Genomic DNA, 21,144 nt, shown 5'->3' with positions numbered 1-21,144 from the left:
CACAAAACTGCTTCTCCTCCCACACAACACTTACACTAATTGCTCTAAACAGAGCCTGCCTCTGAATTATAAAACACATGGTGGCCTCTTCAGTAACCTCCTTCACATGGCTTTCTACAAAACACTCTTTGTTCATGGACATGAGTCATGCAGTGCAAGGAGTGAAAACTGTTCATGATGTATTTGTGAAATCCCCAAACAATCCAGAAAGCTCCCATTACCAACAAAAAGTATCACAGGATGCACACAGGCCAGATAAGTAGGTGGAGACCTTCCAGAAATGACTCTCATGATTAGGTGCACTTTATTAGAGACCTTTTCATGGCCTATGGTTTCTTAAAGTCCAAGCCTGTCAGGTGCTGAGTGTCCTCAACTCCCATTAAAACTAGTGGGAGATGTGGGCTTTTCAGCATCTTATAGGATCTGGTCCTTAAAGAATCAAACTCACACTCTTTCCTCTATCTCTATTATGTTCCCCATCACAGGAATACCAGAAAACCAGGGGCTTTTCATGGTTTGTTCTCGTGCGCTTCTGCTATGCCCCCAAGCTTTTAGATAAATTAAATAGCTATCAAAGATGAACCCAAGCTTCAAAATCCAGATTGCCATTGCACATCCTCCCCTTCAAAGCTCCCTCCCCCCCCCAAAAAAAAATAAAACAACTGTTCAGGGATTTTCAGTTCTGCAGATTGGGGTTAATCCATAACAGAAATAGAGATTAACCACAAAGTTGGGATCTGATCTAGATTCTGATTCCAAACATCCCAATGTCTGTGAACATTTGGATCCAGAGTTTTCCTTCCGGCATCTTTCTACTAAATACAAAAAATGTCTCTGGGGTAGATTAGGTAGGTATGTTAAACACACACACATACATACAGCCTCCATATGAGCACAGATGCAGAAAAGAGGATGACCTATCAGTCAGAAGGATCCAGAAACAAGGAGCTAACGTTAGGTTGGATTTTCAAAAATGCCTGATGGGAATTAGGCACCAAAGCACTTTTGAAAATCCTACTATAAAGCCTTTTCTACTCCCAAAGTTAAATGCTTCTGCCAGGGACACAAACCCTATAACCAAATTCTGCCATATGCTGACATTTGGAGCCTGTGTACATCTCTAGCTCCTGAACCTGCAACTCTGCATGCCTGGACAATCCTTGCTCACTGAGAAATCCTCGAATTTCAATGGAACTACATATATTGGTAAGGATAGCTTGCATGAATGAGAGCTGCGAGACCAGGAGTCAATCAGTGAGAAAGGCAGAGCATCTGCACTTCGCCAAACGATGTGCACAGTACATGGGATGTGCTAATTTCCCTTTACTGCATTCTGGCGTATAAGGACAATGATGTAAATTGACAAATGTAATGGGTAGTGGGCAACTTACAGCATTCGATGGGATTAGATGCCGCTTGCAAAGAGACTATTCTGCCACTGGATTCAGGGATGTGCACACGGAAGACAAGCCGCACCCTGGTGTTCTTCCTACCAATGTCCGTCTCCCCCTTCCGCAGTTCGATGTCCGCGTTCCTCAGCTTCAAAATCCCTGCACAGTCAATGCTGACAAACAAACAGAAGACATGTTGTGTATGCGTATGTCAGTGTTTCTGCTCTCAAACATTTCAAAGACATCTGAAAGACAAAAGAGGGCTAAACCATTTTGCCTCAATGATTTTGAAGAAGCAAAGATAAGAGAAGCCCTGAATTCTCTTTCCATTTTTAATTTAGGTATTACAGTTAAAATGTCCAAGGGTTTTCAGCAACATGACTAGGCAGTTGTGCATCTAATTTGTGACTGCTACGTGTGTGCATATAGCTAGTTGCACATCTAAACTGTGCAGTAAGTGATTAACATGGTACCAGTGCATGATGGGATTAACATGGTTCTCACCAGATGATGTACAGCTGACCCTGTGACCCCTAATCTACCCCACATATGTCACTCACCACGCAGTACAATATTTATACATTTCCTCCAGTTCATACACTATTAGTTGCTGCAGGGTTTCTTCCATCCCTGAAACACCATCACAAATTCTCCAAGCCCAAGTCATTCACACTAAGAACATTTGTACCACTCTGGCATCGTAAAAGGGGCCTTAGGTTGTATAAATTATATTCACACCTAAAAATCTAGAATCTATCTCCAACACAGGAAGTTGATTTATTTAAGTGATTCCTCTCTAAACAACACACGCAAATTAATTCTGCCTTATCTCACATAGTAATAAGAGATTTGCTGCAATAGCATCCTTACGTTGCTCTCATGTTGTTTTTGGGCTCGAGGGGGATCTCTAGAACTTTGGTGTTGCCTATGATTTTCTCATAGCTGGTGGTGGTAACAGTTTTGCCCGTAATGCGATGGACTTGATAGAAAGCATGAGGTTTAAGTATCCGTTCATCTGCTGTCCCAATGAAGATCTGAAGACCCAGGGGTTTGTTCTCCATGTAACCGTGAAGCTGTCAAGAAATCAAATCTATTAGCACATATTGTACTCCCAGTGCCCTCAATCATGTAGAAATTGAGACATATGCACAACACTAAAACCGGTTCATCTCAACTCATGTAAATGGGATTCTTTTCCCACAGCAGTACCTTCTGGAGACCTTGGTATACATGGAATACATCTAAGAAAAGATGAATGATTAATTATACTTTGATGTTCAGTGGAGATTAGAAACCATATTGCCTCAATGTTGTTTTTGATTGCAGTCTTTAAAAAAATCTGGGAAGTAACAGCGGAAGCTCTTGGCTGCTTGACTCAATCAGCCATTTTTGAAGCAGACAGACAGGAGGAGGGGTGCTGCTATTTTGCTCAGACTGGGTTTTGGAGCAAAGACCATCTTTTTGTTCTGTGTTTGTACAACACTAGCACAATGGGATCCTGGGCCATGGCTTGGGCTCCTAGGTGCTACATCCAGACAGATAATGAAATAATAACAACAATAATAAATGAACACAGGTTTTTGAAGTACATTTGCTAAGAGATGAGCAAAACAGGGCTAGAATTTCTCTCTAGGCCAGAGACCAGGGAATATATATCTTTGTTTATTAACTTTAAAAATTATTAATCAAACCATTTGAAATTTCTCACATCGCTGAAAATTAAAAACAGACATATCTACCACATAGCCAGGGATCTAGCTGAAAGGGAACTTTATGGCCTGAGGCATGCTAGATTTGTTTTCAATTACTCTGTCCGCATACAAAACCTTGATGAAGCCATACAAAGCAAACAGCACTGGAAGATCAGAGAACAAAACCATTAAGCTAATAGCATTCATGGCCAAAATCTTTTTTCTTCTTTTCACCAGGCAGCAGGAGGTATCTTTGCATAGAGTGATTAATTCACCCCCCTGGAAAGAGACCACATGCGGCATCAATGCATTGCTGGCAACCTTCCCCTGGTATGGTAAATGTAAAGTAACACTCACAGTCCTCTGCTACATTATGATTCACATAGCACATATTTGCCATCCACATGAAGACAGGATCCTTGTCCCAGAGATCTTACAACCTAAGGTCCCAATCTTGCAACCTTTACTCACACGAATGGTCCCACTGAAGTCAATGAAACTTAAGTCTCAGATAGTAAGGATCACTTGTGTGAGTAAAAGAGTTACTGGATCAGGCCAGACACAGTTTGATGCAATACATTGACAACAGTTCAGATGTAAGAAGGCCTGGTGACACTGCTAATGGAGAGATCAGCCTAGGGTGGTTTGTGGAAGAGGCGGATTTGTAGGAGTGATGTGAAGGAGCAGAGAGATAATATTCCAAGCTCGGGAGTGGAATGAAGGATTGTGCCTCATCAAGAATGTGCGAAAGATGAAGGCTGCAATTAGGAGATTTAGCAATGTATGGACAGAAAAGGGGTATGAAGATTAAATGAGAACACAGATGGAATTGGCAATTCCATAGCGCAACCTGGACCAGACTTGCATTTATGGATCACTCCCCAGCTATCTGAGCAAGGAGGTTTAGGGTTGTACTGGAATTGCACTTAAATGTACTGAATTCAAAACCCAAGGTTTCTTAGGCTATGTACACATTACATCTTACGCTGGTATAAATTGTGTCACTGAAGAGGGTGAATAAGCCACCCCCTGAATGACGTAAATTACACTGACTTAAGGGCCACTGTGGGCAGTGCTATGAGGGTGAGAGAACTTCTCCCACCGACATGGCTCCTGCCGCTCGTGGGGCTGGAGCAAGTAAGGAGACAGGAGAGCTCTCTCCTGTCGACTTAGAGCATCTGCACTGGCTACGCTACAGCAGCACAACTGTAAGTTCGGTAGCGTAGCCCTAGCCTGAGACTTCTTGGCCAAAGAACCATATAGTAAAGGGAGGAGGATATGAGGAAGGGGAGATTCTTCTTCGAACGATGGTCCTGATTGTATTCCACTGAGGGGTTATACGCATGCAAAGATGGGGAAGTGGAGATTACATTTTAAGTACTCTCAGCATAGGATGGGAGTCATGAAGTCCAGAGATCTAATTTCAACTCTGCCACTGACTTGCTGCCTGGCCCTGGGTATATCACATAACCTCTCTGTGCTTCATTTTCTCTTCTGTAAAATGGGCAAAATAATACTAAACCTACCACTTTGGTTTTTTGAGGATTAACAAATTAGCACTCTGTGCAGCACTTTGTAGAGAGAAACTAGTGAACAAGAATAAACCAGTAAATTGAGGCTTTATTTTAAAGGTATCTTTCCTCAAAGATTGAACTATAAGGAAATTTTAGTCTTAATCAGTATTCACCTAAGCTACCCAACCCAGCCAGCTACTAGGTACTTCAATACAATTAAGGAACAAGAGTCTGGTTTTCTTCCAGGATAGTACTAACCCCTATACTATATAGATACAGTAAACAGGAGGGGATCATTGGGAGATCAGCCCTTCAAAACTAGCTCTTATCTAACTCAGGAAGACAGAGTTTTCATCATGATTACCTACATGCTACGCTGCCACAGTCTCAGAGGAGGGCCTGGTGCTGCATTCTACTCAGGTGAAAGGGGAGTTTCGTTTGAGTAACGAATATAGGATCATCTCCCAAGGCCAAGGCGTTACCTCAGCTTCATTTTTACTATTCTTTCAACAAAGCAGAAAATACAAATCTGGATTTCAGGATAGAGACTGAAAGCTGAGAATGATTTATGACTAGAAAACCCTGACAGGGGATATTTTGGGGGGTATTATAAGGTGAGCTATTCACAGTAAAACTCCCCAAACTATATACAGATTGGGCTGGAGAAAAACCAACTCCTTTGAGTCACATTTGCCACAAGGGAAGAGAGAAGCCAGACATTATGTGTACCTTTCCATACGCTATTTTGGGATTTTAAGATCCTATTTCTTTTAGTTTAAAAGTTTTTTTTTTAAATAAAAACAACTTTGCTGTTGCATAACTCTTATAATATTAACATAGTCAGACATGGGCTGGTCTGTGACCTGAGGAAATGCAAGGCACTTTGGCAGATAAACAAATAACATCATTCAGAAAATAAGGAGACTTTTCTTGTTTGGTTTGCTACAGCAATTGGGCTTTATAAACAAAATGGAAATGTGTGGCATGATTTGACTCACCGCTTCCTAAACAAGGTTCATTCATGTATTCTACATTGCATTTCTGTATCAATATCAGTTAAAAATGATGTCTAAGTTTGAGTGCATTATGATTTTTAGAAGTGCACACCTATCATTTTAAATGCAAAAACTCTCTATGCATTTGCACGTACATTACCACTGTTGTATGTATGTGTAGTAGAAGTCCAATGAGCCATTTGGCAACACAATTACCACACAAAATTGCAGTAACTGTGACCACAAATTAGGCAAGCAAATGAACATGAAATTTTACTTGTGCAGCTCTAAACAAATGGGCCAGTACATCCTACAAATGGATGTAAACACAGATCCAAAAGTCCTCAGACCTTTCAAAGGGAATTTGAAATTCAAATCTAGACCCAGATCTGCATTGGCCCTTGTCCCAATATTTGGCTGAACCAAAATCCCAGTCTGAATACCCTTCAACTTTGGAGGTTTTGAAAATCCAAACTCATCTCTGAAGTGTTATACAGTGCACTCAGAATAAAGCCCATCACTCGAGACTGAAGGGGTGAATCCTTTAACATTGCTCAGTTACTGCAACTGAAAACTGCAAAATAAACTTATCGTGTACATCAGTGATAGAGGTGTAAATTCCCTAGAGTCTTCCAAGTGTGCTCACATATCCATATTACACGCACATGTATTTCTGTCTATAGGGAATTTAGTTGGACCCTCTTTAAAATATATTTACTGACTTAAGTTTACATTGACCACCATACAGCTTATAAACAGCAGAGATTTACCCCTTCAAAGACACCACTCATATTATATTTGTTGTGAGATGTGAATTGTAGCCCCTTTGTACAAATGGGAAACCTGATGATTTAAGTGATTTGCTTACAGTCACACAGTGAATTAGTAACGGAGGTGGGGTAAGAATATCAAGAGCTCCTAGCTCCCATGGCTATGCACAGTGCAGTAGAGCACACTAAAAGAATTCGAAACGAATCTGGTATTCCAAGAATGAAGTTGTAACAATTTCTGACACCATTCCACTCTCCTTGGCTTGCACTATTTATATGGCAGTATTTGTTGATGTTTTTGTCTTTTTTAATTTGTAGTCTTTTAGGGCCAAATTTGTCGTGGGCTTCTGTTTTGGGCACCTGCACATTAGAAAATTACACACCTGGCTGCCTGTTGAGTGAAGGCAAATTGTGATGAGTTTTGCACTAAGAAAAATGGAGACACCTGCAAATCTTGTAGGCACCTTTTGGGAGGCCCACAGAAAATCTGGCCCTGTGTAGTAGAAGTGCAAGTTGCATGACAGAGTGAATGTCATGGGCAATTTTTGTTTCCCCTTCATCCCAGCAGAGCTTCTCCTAGTCTGGATTTGCAGGTCTTTCTCCCCTCTGGGGGGATAAAGCTGCATCTTTAAAGTTGATTACATACATCTTCCTGCCTAGACAATGCAAGCAACTGCCAGAAAGAAAGTATAAAATAAGCAAATGAATTCACAGGCCCTACTCATTTTGTTTGCTTGAAACGAATCAGCACTCTTGCTTATTTCAGTTCACCACAACCTGAGGGCTGCTCTGTTAATTGTTGCATATTACTTGCCATCTCCCTGTGGAAGTCATTTCAGCTTCCCTCTGAATGAGATGTGTGCGTGTGTGTGCAGTCAACTTTTGAAATAAAGCACTGGTGATTCAGAGAGACGTTCATCAGCCTCTGGTAAAAAATGAGAAAACAGACCTGTGCTGGTTACATTCAATTAGAAGTAAATACAAAGCAGCGTGAGAAATCGCTTCCGCCTACTGCTTCCCTTTTCCTGCTGTACATGAAAAGATAAGAAAACACTTAGAAGCTTTCTCCTAAGTTTACAAGGAGTGGCATAGGATTTCAGCTTCCAGCTCCCTCTAGCTCAAATTGGAGCTGCATGCCTGCTAAATTCCCTACTCCCCTTTAGACATGGAGAGGGGTTTCCACATGAAACCAATGGCTCTCAACGTTTTTAACATTATGAACTATTTCCCAATCCAAATTCTTCATCTTCCCTGTGTCTATTAAAATACTCAGCTACATGAAAAGTAACATTAGGACACTACTGAGGAGACAGGGTGAAGATATACTTGTTTAGCTACCTCCTGCTTGCTTCACATTTTCCATCTTGGCTGTTGAATTCATCTCCTGTGAGGAAGAATTTTACATTTGGTGTCTAATCACCTACTAATCATTAATTCTCTTAGACTGCAGTGTTTCCAAGGATGCCTGGAGACCTTTATTCACAAATGTTCCAACCTGAACTGAAAGCCTCATTTTTTTGTCCCATGGATACCAGGGTATCAATAGCTGTCACTAAGCACAAAGGCCTCAGCCAGCCACTGTACCATATAACAGTCGGCATACTTGTTTTAGTTAAAGCAATAAAGGGGAAACTTGTCACATGTTTTCGTTCAATGTAATGTAGTCAGGACGTTCCAAGAGAACACGAGCCAGAGGAACTCTCTTCCCTAGTTCTTTTTGCTACTTACAGAAGCAGCCTAAAAAGGCCTCAGACAATTATCATTTGAACATCTGATTCTGCTAAACGGTGAATTTTTATTATGCTCGTATTTTATGTTTTTTATTTTGATGATATTTTATTAACATTCCAGGGACCTGAATCTCATTTACTCTAATGTCCCCCTAATGAGATTCAGGCCTGAAGTGTTTGGGATTTCTGTTCCCTAAAGAGACAGAACTGGGTTAGGCGAGAGCTTTTAGAAGGGGAGGCAAGAGCGAGTCGCGGTTAGAGCAAGTGATAGAGCATGAGACCTATAGGTTCTCGTCTTGACTCTTTTGGCGCTGACTTACTCTGAGACCTTGGGCAAGGCCCTATGTCTTTCTGTGCCTCCATTTCCTCTCCATTGTGTACATAAACTATCTTGAGACAGTGGTTTCAAGGTATGTTGAACACCTCTAAAGAATGGTGCTATAGAAGCACAGTGTACATTATTATTAACTACATACTGAAATGTGGCACCAATGCACTTCTGTGTAGTTATATTTCACACCTACATGGGGCCATTGGTACTGTTTCGGAGGGAAAAAATGCTTTTTGCTGTTGCTAGCATGTGATTCTCTCCTTTTTCAAGCACTGGTGAAGTTAAAACATAATCTTCTCAAGCAGATCATATAGTGTTTGGTTACCATTGAACAAAACAAACAAGACAGATAACTGTAGGAGTTGATCAACACAAATGGACTTTTTAAAGGGAAAGTTACTGAGGAACAGACTAAAATGGAACAGGGTAGATGATTCTTATATAAAGAGTCATGTGTAGCAGCTGGTTATGGGTTTGCAGGTGTATTAATAGGTGATATATATGGGTATTGTTTTACAGTGATGGATAAGATTTATTATACTTGTGTGGAAATGTGAATTTACTTAATGTTAAGAAGGATAAACTGAATAGTTTAAGGCAGTGGTTCCCAAACTTGTTCCGCCGCTTATGCAGGGAAAGCCCCTGGTGGGCCGGGTTGGTTTGTTTACCTGCTGTGTCTGTAGGTTCGGCCAATAGCGGCTCTCAGTGGCCACGGTTCGCTGCTTCAGGCCAAGGGGGGCTGCTGGAAGCAGCAGCCAGTACATCCCTCGGCCCGCGCCGCTTCCAGCAGCTCCCCATTGGCCTGGAGCAGAGAACTGTGGCCACTGGGAGCCGCGATCGGCCGAACCTGTGGACGCGGCAGATAAACAAACCGGCCCGGCCCACCAGGGGCTTTCCCTGAACAAGCAGCGGAACAAGTTTGGGAACCACTGATTTACGGGATTCTATTTTCTGTTCATGTATGTTAATGACAAAAATAAAAAGTTTAAACAACAACATATGCATCCTCTATGTCTCAAGTAAAACACAAAGGGTCTAATTCACCACTGGAGAGAAAAACACAGTAAGCAGGTATAAATATACAGCACATGAAAAGATGGGAGTTGCCTTACCAAGTGGGGGGTCAGTGCTAACGAGGCCAATTCAATTAGTGTGGATGTGGCCCACTCCCAACAGAATATCTGTTGGTATTCACCCCTTCTTGTCTACTGTTGGGAATGGGCCACATCCACCTTAACTGAATTGGCCTCGTTAGCACTGACCCCTCCACTTGGTACGGCAACTCCCAACTTTTCATGTGCTGTATATTTATACCTGCTTACAGTGTTTTTCATTCCATGCATCTGACGAAGTGGGTTATAGCCCACGAAAGCTTATGCCCAAATAAATTTGTTAGTCTCTAAAGTGCCACAAGGATTCCTCGTTGTTTTTAATGATGCTTCAGATTCCAAATCCAATATACATTCTCCAAAATAGTTACTTCGTTTATAACCGTTTATACAGCCCCCAGAGACTCTGCTGTGTAATTTAGACATAGCACAGTGAGCGAGAGTAACAAACAGAGTGGAAATGGGGTGAGGAAGGATGTAAGTTGCAGTGATAAAATCTCAGAGTTACTCAGCTTTGCTACATGCACATCACAGTAATTCAGTTACATTTGATCCCCCCCCCCAAAAAAAAAATTAATACATGCATTGCAGGTGACAGAAGCAGCAGGGGGCTTCATGAAATGGGGACCGAGATTTCTTGGAAAAGTGTGATGAAACGCTTATGCCACTAAATTGACTAATAACGCGAGAAACTCAGCAAAAACTCCACTGTGCAGCCCTCCATTCCCTACCTCCCTGTGGTTTCACTCAGTACCTGCTAGCAAAACACAGTAGCATTGCTGAGCCCTCAAGCCATCTATTCCATAGTCGTTTGGGTGAGCACTGTCTGACTTTCAAAAGGGCCCAGACACCTAGTGCCTATTCATTTCAATAAGATTTAGGCACTAAAGACACTTAATCTGTCTGTTTTCCATCTGTTAAATGGAATAATAGTATTTCCCAATGAAGTGAGGTGCTCAGATACTACATTAATAAATACACATACTTACCCAACACAGATGGGTTTTAAAACTAGAAGGGACCACTATGATCATCTGGCTTGACCTTCTGCATAAACTGGAGCAAAGAACCTAATTCAGTCATTTCTATTCAAAACCATCATTTTTGTTTGAGCTAAAGCTTATCAATTAAAATGTTATCCAGTCTCAATGTAAAGCCTTCAAGTGATGGAGCATCCATGTCTCTAGGGGAATTGTTCCAGTGGTTAATTACCCTCACAGTTATTAAAAGAAGCACAGATTGCTGGATAAGCCTGCACGTCTCCTCTTCCTTCAATTTTGCCTTATTATCAGGGGTTATACCTGACATTCCCTATTTAACCAGTCTGGTTTCAGATGTCCATATAAACCAGCTGCAGGTTCCTCTAGGTTTACAGGAACTACATTTCATTTATCTAGTAATTTCATTTTCTCTTTAGCTCCAGTGAACCTTTAGTCTGTTACTTCCTCAAAGTAGGGAAATGTTAAGTGTTTGGCAAACTTCTAATGATACAGCACTGTGTAACTGTAAGGACAATTGACTGATCTGCCCTAATATTTGGCAAGGTTCTTTTAAAGAGAATTTTTCAAATTAGCCAAAAATATAGGCCCCTGTTTTCAGAACTGCGTAGCTATCACTGCAATTTGCACACATAATTGAGGTAGATCTACCCACAAAACTATCCGTTTAGTGTCTACCTGGTCATTTACATGCACAATTATCACAGTTGCACAAACTACCCTAGTAATTTTGCACTTAGATTAGGCATGAAATGTATGTTCAGTTTGACATGTGCTGTTCTGAATATCTGGGTCATAATCTTTACAAGAAAGTCTGAGAAGAGGATCGGAGTGTGAACAAGGTTATTGCTTGCTAGGAAGGGGAAGTAGGTGGGTTGGACACAGCAGGAGTCTGCTTCACTGAGTTCAGCACAGTCTGTTCAGACAAAATGCTAAGCAAGGAGCAAACACACAAAACTTGATTCTGGAACCCGTGCGACATTTCAACCAGTACCACGCTGGAGCTACAGCACTGCAGCTTCGCTGCTGGAATGCTTCAGTGTAGACACCACCTATGCTGAGAGGAGGGCTTCTCCCAAGAAGAGGCAGTAGGTAGGTCAATGGAAGAATTCTTCCGCTGACCTAGCACTGTCTATACTGGGGGTTAAGGTTGATATAACCGCATTGCTCAGGAATGTGGGTTTTTCACACCCCTGAGAAATGTAACCATCCTGATGAAAGTTCTTAGTGTAGACGAGGCCTTAGTGGTACTTAGCCAACTAGTCTCATTTAAATCAATATAAAAGAAGTAAGAGAGCTCTCCTGACAACAAAATAAAACCACCCCTAATGAGGGGCGGTAGTTTCGTCACCAGGAGAGCATCTCCCACCGACAAAACGCTGTCATTAAAACAAAAAAGCTTTTTGTCGTTAAAACTTTTGTCGTTTTTTCACACCCCGAGCAGCAAAAATTTTAACCACGAAAGTGCAGTGTAGACATAGCCTTAGTCCCACTCAGTGTGTGTTTGGGTTGCAGTATCAAGCCCATAATCTCGTGTTACGTTTGCATTTGATGGTCTGGTTTTACTAATAACCCTAAAAGTACTAGCTGAACATTAAACGTTACATATATGTAAAAGTCAGAGCCCTACAGGGAAGTCTGAGCTAGAAAACAATGTCCTCTTTGACTTGAAACCACAAGAGAACACCCACAGAAGAATGCTTGATTCAAAGAGGAAAGCAAAAAGTAAGTCTGTTATTATAAAACAAACTCCTCTGTGTTTCATTAATAGCTGGAAAGTTGTAGCTTCTTTGACTTAATTAAAAAAGCAAGAGTCACAATGATCACTAAAGAGTTAAGAACAAGGGATAGGAGAGAGGAAAATTTGGTGAGCCTGGTTGATTGAATGAGTCCCTTTTAAACGTCACTTCTCTCTCTTTGAATACAGGAGAAGATCTCCACATCAGCATGCAGCACACTACAGACTAGCCGAGGTAATGTCAAATATTGCATGTCTCTCATGCCGTTCATCTCAGGATCTGATACTTTGCAGACATTAAGGCCTGGTCTACACTTGAAAGTTGTACCAGTATGTTGGTTAGGGGTGTGATTTTTTACCACTATCACTATACCGGTACAAGCCTAGTGTGGAAGCAGTTATACTAGTATAAAGGTGCCTTATAGCTTATACCTTTCCTGTATGGCAATAGTTACACCTTAAAGAAGCACCTTTATGATATAACTGCATCCGTACTGGGGTGGGTGGGGGTGGGCTACTGTTTTAGATACACTAGTACAAATTTCTACGACCGAAAAGGCCTCATCCTCATGGCATTCAAGCAAAGTAGGTCGTATTATTATAGTCATTGTATGGATGGGTGTAAACTGAGGCCCAGAGTGGTGAAGTCATTTGCCTGAGGACACACAGGCCTGGTCTACACTGCGGGGGGAATCGATCTAAGATACGCAACTTCAGCTACGAGAATAGCGTAGCTGAAGTCGACGTATCTGAGATCGACTTAGAATCACTTACTTCACGTCTTCGCGGCGCAGGATCGACGGCCGCCGCTCCCCCATCGACTCCGCTTCCGCCTCTCGCCGTGGTGGAGTTCCGGAGTCGATGGCAGAACGATCGGGGATCAATTTATCGCGTCTACACTAGGCATGATAAATCGATCCCCGATAGATCGATCACTATCCGCCGATCTGGCGGGTAGTGTAGACATGGCCACAGTGAGTCCGTGGCAGATCCAGGAAGAGAACACAGGCCTCCTGCCTATCTCCCAGTAATTTGCTGTAAGCCCTGGTATTTTCAAAGGTCCCTAAATTACTAGTGCTCTTAAATCACTTAGGTGCTTTTGAAAATCCCACTCTAAGACCACACTCAGTTGACCAGATCAACTTAGACTGGGGGGGGAGGGGGGGCGCGAAACTAGTCTTTGATGAAAAGTCATGACAGAATAACAGAGAATAATCACTTTCTCTTTAACAGTGAGAGAGAGATGCAAAATAACACAGCGCTTTTCATCCAAAAACATCCCAATCCTTTGCAAAGGTACGTAAGCAACAGGTTGGAGGAGGAGTGTGTTGAAATAGGACCAAAGAGCTACAAGATGCCAGGGTTGTGAAAGTTCCTTTTAAATAGTTATTGCTTACAAATCCTTTGAGTTGAGAGGCTCTATATAAATGTGAGATTTACACCTGGAATCCACCATATCTAGGTAATAACAATAGCTAATCGCATGAATTCAGCTTACAGTTCTTCTGCAAGGAAATAATGCCAATGGGTGAGGAACATTATTTTGGTAAAAATACAATTCTGAAAAGTAACTCAAGTTTTTGTGTTAAAAACCAAATATAGATTCCTTACTATTACTTTTCTTTAAAATTTTCCCCAAGTTTGAGCTTAAATTGTACATGTCTTGTACTGTTCCTGCTGTGCTATTCACATGCATAATCCCCAATGAAAGAGTTATGGTTTATGTATTACTCCCCACTCTTCAAAGCTATTATTTCCAGCATGCTTTAGAGCGTGGGCCAGAATGTCATATAAGTCAGATGCAAAATTTGCTTGTCTAATTTACACACATGTAAACAGAGTAACTGTGCCTCACTAATTAACCACATGCAAGCACAATTATCCAAATTATATGTGCAATCTTTGCAGAAATTAACTGCAACATAACATGCCTAACTTGGTTAAAAATCTGTCCTTTTGCCCATTACTAAAAGGCAGTCACCTCTGGGGAAGAGCAGGGTGCCTGTTTAACCGCTCACAGAAACATTACACAACTGTTTAGGATGTCATATTGAGTCAAAAAGTAAAACTGTTTTAACTTTTCAAATAAATTCAGCCTTCTGCAAAGACAATTTGGCACAAAGCCAAGGGGCTGCTTAAACTCTATCTAAGTCCTCAAAATAGGACTTAATGGGAGTGAGGTTGTCCATAGGCTCTTGGGCTGGTCCAAGGTGAATTTCACCTTCATTTAACTTCTAATTTTTGAACTGAAGAGGTATTTCCTGCGCAAAACATTCTTAATCAAACAGATACAACCTCTTTACTGAATACAAAGAAAATCTCTTTGCCTGGGTTCACCTCCCTTTTTTTTCCTGACTCAGTTTTCACACATACAAATATAGGATTTCAACAGTTTCCTGTGGGCGCTAGGAAAAAAAGAAAGGCCCAGCTAGCAGTACTCACACTCCAATCCTACTGCACACCCAGTTCCCTCAGGCAACTCTGAATTAAGCAATGTCAGTACTTCAGCATTGTTAGCCACTCAGGTGGGGGTGGGTTTTCAGAGGAGCTTGAGCAGATCAAGGTTCAGGTCTTGATCCCTGTGTCATGCTTGGGCAAGTCATTTATGTCTGTTTTAACCTCATTTCCCAATCTGTAAAATGGGGGTAATAATATTTCCACTCTCTGCCACCTTTTCTCTGTCTTGTCTATTTATACTGTAAGCTCTTCATGGCAGGGACTATCTCTTACTTTGTGTCTGGACGGCATCTAGCATAACCAGAGGCCTGATCTTGGGTGGGGTCTCTAGACTGGGGCTATGTAATGTAAAATACTATCCTCCCCCACCCCATTTCTTGGCCTTCCAATGCCAGTAAGCCTGATGGGAGCTTGCAAGGAGGAAACTGAAGGTGTCTGCAACTTCCTCTTTGCAAATCAGTGACCATGCCAAACCAATAAGAATATAGCGTCATGTTAGCACCATTTGTTTTTTCCTGACACACAGGCTCCTGTTGCTGTTGTTAGAGATCTAACGCAATGTAAAACACAAAAGCAAATGTCCCAGATCAGTGGTTTTCAACCTGTGGTCCGCAGACCCCTAGGGATCTGCAGTCTATGTTTAAGATTTCCAAAGGAGTCCGCACCTCCTTTTGAAATTTTGTAGGGGTCTGCAAATGAAAAAAGGTTGAAAACCACTGCCCTAGTTCAATATGGCTTGTCCTGTCAGTGGCTCTAGCCTTAACAAGCGGTTCATTGTTCTGCCACTCTTGGGAGCACGGCCGTAGTGCAGGCTCCCCGGTGCAGCACTCCAAACGTTCCGCACTGAACACATGAAGAAGAGGAAGCAGCCTCAGAATGATCAACCGCAAGATAAAGCTGAAAGGATATGAGATCTGCCGGCTCATAAAAAAACCCCCAAAACAGCAGCTTGCATGCAAAACACAGATTTAAGGGGGAAAAAATGTAGGCCAACACCATGCCATAAAAATTAATCAATATAATAGAGGGAAATTTTTCTCCTTACAAAGAATTTGTGGGATAATGCAGGCACACACATGATCTCTCTCAACCTATGTCAGAAGGATTTTTAAAAGAGGGATTATTTCAGAGAGAGGATAGTTGAAATGGTGGAATCAGCTTCCATAGACATTAACGGTGGAATCAAATAGGATGAATGGGACAAATTCATCCCTCGTGTAACTCTGCTGGAAACAATGGAGTTCCTACAGGAGGGGTGAGTTTGGCACATTGTAGATAAACACCATTTGGACAGCAATAACGAGAACTATACAGGATCAGACTTAGAAAAGCTAGTACAGGGAGGCGCTAGCGAAAACCTTCCAAGGAAACCCAACGACATGCTTTATGATCTGACAAACATAGGTGGTTGTGAGTCTGTAGTTTCAAGTTATCTGACTGCTGGACAACTGCAGCCCCATCAACACTGTGCAGGCAGCATCAGCTTCCTATTTTGAGTCTTAAAAGGAAAAGAACTTGCTGAACATTAATTTTCATTAGTTAATAGACCATTCCCAGCCACTTGCTAAAAGGCTCCTGTATATTTTCAGCAATACAGTCTTTACTGCTTATAATCATAACAACCACCACCACCACTCGCCTGCTTTATTTCTTTCACTTCTGTACAATTTAAACTAAAAAGGAGTGAATACAAAAGTTGAAAGGTACTGAGGGATAGAAATAAAAATCAGCACCAAGCAAATTTTATTACCTAAAAGCTTTGGATTTTACTAGCCTGCTCTGGTTTCAGATGTCATAAACCATACAGGTGTAACTCTGTCATATTGCTCTGTACCCATATGAACCTTATTATGTTAGACTGAACTGAAATCCAGTGAATATTTCCAAGTTTATAATAAATCCTCATAAAGAAACTGACCATATTTTCTCCATATACATGCACATCTGTTCAGAAGCACATCTGTTTAGGAGAGTATAACATTCATTTTTTGAATTTACAGTTCAGTAACCTTAAGTCTGACTGTAAAATTATGATAAAATTAGGAATATCTGTTCCTGTCTCCACCAGGAAATGTAAATCCCTCCTTGACTGCTATCGATTAGAGGAAAGAAGTGAAGCACTGTTATTTTCCCCCACCTCTATCCCTTCATGTCATAAGAATCTCCTTCACTGTGATAAACATCTTACTGGTGGGCATTATCTTGGGAAGGTAAATGATACCAACCTGTAAGCAAATGAGTAAGTGCTGACTGGTCATATATCATAGAGCCAAATTAGCTTGTAGATGCTAAGTCCTCATTTAGACCAGTATAAATGTGAAGTTCTTCCATTGATTTCAGTGCATTTACACCAGTGTAACTCAGAGCAGAATTTGTGTAACTCAGAGCAGAATACAACCATAAATTGTATAAAAAAATCCCACTGTTTCTGTGATTACACCATCCCAATTCACAAGTGAGGTCCTGCCCTAAACTCACTTACCCTTTCTCTACAGACTAATGCACCCAATAAACATGTCTTCTCTCTATTTACAACTTTATAGCAGGCGATCAAACTTCTCCTTGAAACCAGTCCCAGGACTGTGTACTTAAATTGTCCCCCTGTCCCTGTATCACACCCCAACTGTTGCTGGTGTATGTATTTCCTATTGGGGTCATATAATCCAGGAAAAGGAAAAAAGGAATTGTTACAACAGATGACAACTGGAACTGCTTGCAAAGTATTAAATAAAGACATGATTCAGCATCTGCTCAGTGAATTAAATATATCCCAGGCAAAACATTAAAATGCATATGCTGAGGGATTAAACTAGGGAGAAATTAATTTGTCCCGGCTAATTTCAAACCCACTGCTCAACTGATAGTAGGGTTTGCTATCCACCTAGGAGAGACTTTGTAAAAGGAAGGCAGAGACAGAAGAAAATTAAATAGAAGAAAATAGGGTGAAATAGTTGAAAAGAGAGAGGAGCAAAGGGAAAAGCAAACAGAGAGATTATGAAAAAAATGAACAAGCAAGAGAGAAATTCTAAAAAGTAATGGAAAAAGGAAGCCTAGTGTGTATAGTGCCGTATACAGGACACCAGCCTGTGTTAGTCAAGCTTTTTTGGGAGAGTGGGGGGTCTTGCAACCCCTCTATATAGCACAGGCTTCTCTTTAGGTAGAAAAACATGAGGCCAGCTTCTCCTCTCCTTTGCATGGATGAGACCCAAGGAGTTATAATGATGTAAGCAAGAGGTTTTAAAAGTCTTTTAATCACAGATCAGGGCAGGGAAGAGTTTACATTACAGGGCAAAAAAGATTTGGGAACTCAAACTAGTTTGGAAAATTAATTTTAAAAAATAGTTTTAAGTGGTTTGCAAAACCTCAACCCTCACCCCCAGAGGATCATCCAGTTCTGTCTTAAATTAACTCACATGAGTTACGGGGAGTGTATTATTAACTCTTTGGAAACTGTAGCTGAATGTACACACTGCCCCAATCCAACTCTCATTAAAGTGAAAGGGAGTGGTTGCTGTCTGTTCTTTCACTGTACTGGAAGCTGGATGAGCCCTTAGCATTTATTATCTGGCATAAAAAGACTCTCTGGGTTAGATGCATTCAGAAGTATGCTTGGCACCCTCTAGTTGGCAGGAATGTAATCTGCATAGCCCATGTAATCCAGTGAGAGAGAAAGGCAAAGTGGCTCAGAGACATTGAGATCTGCTGTGAACATTCACTGGAAACCCCAGCGTGAACCCAACCTTGAACTGATTTTTGAGATTGAAAAATGGGGTCGGTATTTATTTCACAAAATAATAACTATCACAAAAGGCCTGAGATGAAACAAAAAGAGCCTGTTTTGAGAGTTAAACTGGCTCAGTTGGAAGTAGGAATTGTTGGACATCTCATGACAGAGAGAGAGGAGAGTTCTAATGTGATTTCTAATCCAGAAAAGTTGGCATAAACTTTGGCCTCTGACAGGTTTCAGAGTAACAGCTGTGTTAGTCTGTATTCACAAAAAGAAAAGGAGTACTTGTGGCACCTTAGAGACTAACCAATTTATTTGAGCATAAACTTTCGTGAGCTACAGCTCACTTCATCGGATGTATTTTCCACAGTATGCATCCGATGAAGTGAGCTGTAGCTCACGAAAGCTTATGCTCAGATAAATTGGTTAGTCTCTAAGGTGCCACAAGTACTCCTTTTCTTTTTGGCCTATGAGGTTTTCACAAAGAAATCTCCAAACTTTTTGAAGTTCACCATTGCTCAACTTCAGAGACTTCACACATGGTGGTGAGTGCAAACATGTTGCTGCTTTGCATTTATGTTTGCAACTGTCCCCCCCATAGGGCTATCTCCATAAAAAATGAATTAACATGCTTCCCTACTTCCCACTCCCCAACCATCTGCACATTTCATTAATTCTAAAATCTCTTACCTGGACCACAGGATGGCCCCCCGTTGGTGCTTTGACTGCCCCTCGACTCCCCTCTGTCTCATAGTGTGCCCGATGGTGAGGTTTTGGCTGCACTTCAATGCGCAATTCATAAGAGCCAGACTGATTGGAGAGTGGCCACTCAAGAGGTGGGAGGGATGCAACAGGTACGCTGGACAGGAAAAGATCAGGCAGTTTGAAAAACTCTATGAGATGTAGGTGTGATGCTGGCAACTTAATCAACTAACCCATAACAACTTAACTCTGAAACTTAACAAGAGGCATTGCAGTTGCAATCAGGACAATTCACTTGTGTGTGAATATCAAAGAGAGGTAAGTAGATCAGCAATCACTAACCCATTCATCTTTAGTAAAAGGAATCAAGGGAGATACTTAAATGTATTTGACTGTATACCTACATCCTGTAGAAGTTTCCAATGTAACCAAATCAGCTTGTAGATGCTAAGTCCCTTTCATGTCTTAATTGCCTTTACACTGTGTATGCAAATGTGTTCAGTCAACATTAAAATCAAAGATGTGAGACACTACATAAAACTAATAATATTACATGTATTGTCTTCATCTTATCTACCCCTGTAATAATGAATGACAGGCAGTTGCCTTATGTAAATCAGTGTAATTGGGTTACCTGTGTATGCTTAAGAAATAGAATGTTAATTTCCAAGTGATGGGTCAGTGTGTACTCAACAAAGAAGAATCCGCAGTCACATGCTGCACTCATCACACTAGACAGCCTGTTTCAGTTATAAAAGAGAAAGCTCAGGCCTGATCCTGCCATATCTAGTCTGCTGAACTTTTAACAGGGAAAGTTTAAGCCGGGGGACTGAGATCTCCAAGTAGTTACTTGGAATACCCTGGAAAATGCATGGAAAGGCTCTCACAGACTCTACATCTAAGCTGCCTTTTGGGATCTAACCTTTTGGGATGATTCCTGAGAGACTTGTGTACACGCCAGCAGATTCACCATCATGGCTACAACTCTGATCTAAGAACTGTGCAATCATTTGTAATGTATATGATCCTTTTCACCATTTAATAACGCTCTTCTTTTCTTTTTTATTATTAATAAATCTTTAGTTTACTGAGGATTGGCTGACAACATGATATTTGGGTTAGATCTAAAATATCTATTGACCTGGGGGTAAGTGTCTGATCCTTTGGGAATGGTAGAACCTCATGTATGGTGAATTGGGTTTTCAGTAACCTCTCATCATAAAGGCAGTTGTCTGGATGGTGAACTGGGGGCTCGAATGCCTAATGGGGACTATGTTTTGGCTTCTTGTTACCCAGGGTGGTACTACGAAAGCTCATTTTGTTACTGGTCTGGTAAATCTAATCATAGAATAAATCACCAGTTTTGGGGGGGTGTCTCCCCTGTTTCTTGCCGTCTGCCCTGAGTGTGGCCCTTTCAGTTGTGATCCATTTTAGGCACCGGTCACAGTAGGCACTCATAAAAGTACTTGTAAACACTTCCCCTCCCTAGGGCTAAGGTGCTGTGGGTGAACTCCTGGCCCCACTGAAGTCATTGGGAATTTTTCCATTAACTTCAATGGGGTCAGGACTTTACCTTGTATTCTTAATTATAAATGCCACCAAAATCCAGAATTAGCAAATCTTTCTGTAAATCACACTCTAAGCAGAGACACGGTAGCTTACTAATAAAATAGTTTAATGGCAAGTGTGCACTTATATCTGATCTTTGCCATGCACCTTAGATTTTGCTCATTCACTGTGAAATAATGACAGGTTTCAGAATAGCAGCCGTGTTAGTCTGTATCCGCAAAAAGAACAAGAGTACTTGTGACACCTTAGAGACTAACAAATTTATCAGAGCATAAGCTTCAGTAGGAGAACACTTCAACCTCTCTGGCCACTCAGTAAAAGATTTAAAGGTGGCAATTTTTCAACAGAAAAGCTTCAAAAACAGACTCCAAGGAGAAACTGCTGAGCTTGAATTAATATGCAAACTAGATACCATTACCTTG

General features: G+C 41.2%; 1 protein-coding gene across 6 annotated transcripts in view; it reads right to left on the bottom strand.

Annotated features, from left to right (window-relative positions):
- Nucleotides 1-21,144, bottom strand: part of NFATC2 (nuclear factor of activated T cells 2) — a 135,585-nt gene that overhangs the window by 84,073 nt on the left and 30,368 nt on the right. For all 6 annotated transcript variants that reach the window (XM_075118766.1, XM_048820353.2, XM_075118767.1 and 3 more), the window contains exons 3-5: nucleotides 19,142-19,310; nucleotides 2,262-2,464; nucleotides 1,392-1,564 (exon numbers count right to left, since the gene is read on the bottom strand). In XM_075118766.1, coding sequence (XP_074974867.1) covers nucleotides 1,392-1,564; nucleotides 2,262-2,464; nucleotides 19,142-19,310 — 545 coding nt within the window. The remainder of the gene's footprint in view (nucleotides 1-1,391; nucleotides 1,565-2,261; nucleotides 2,465-19,141; nucleotides 19,311-21,144) is intronic.

Source organism: Caretta caretta, chromosome 13, assembly GCF_965140235.1.
Source record: "Caretta caretta isolate rCarCar2 chromosome 13, rCarCar1.hap1, whole genome shotgun sequence".
In the NCBI taxonomy this organism is placed as follows: Eukaryota; Metazoa; Chordata; order Testudines; family Cheloniidae; genus Caretta; species Caretta caretta.
This window is presented reverse-complemented; position numbering and strand designations above follow the sequence as displayed.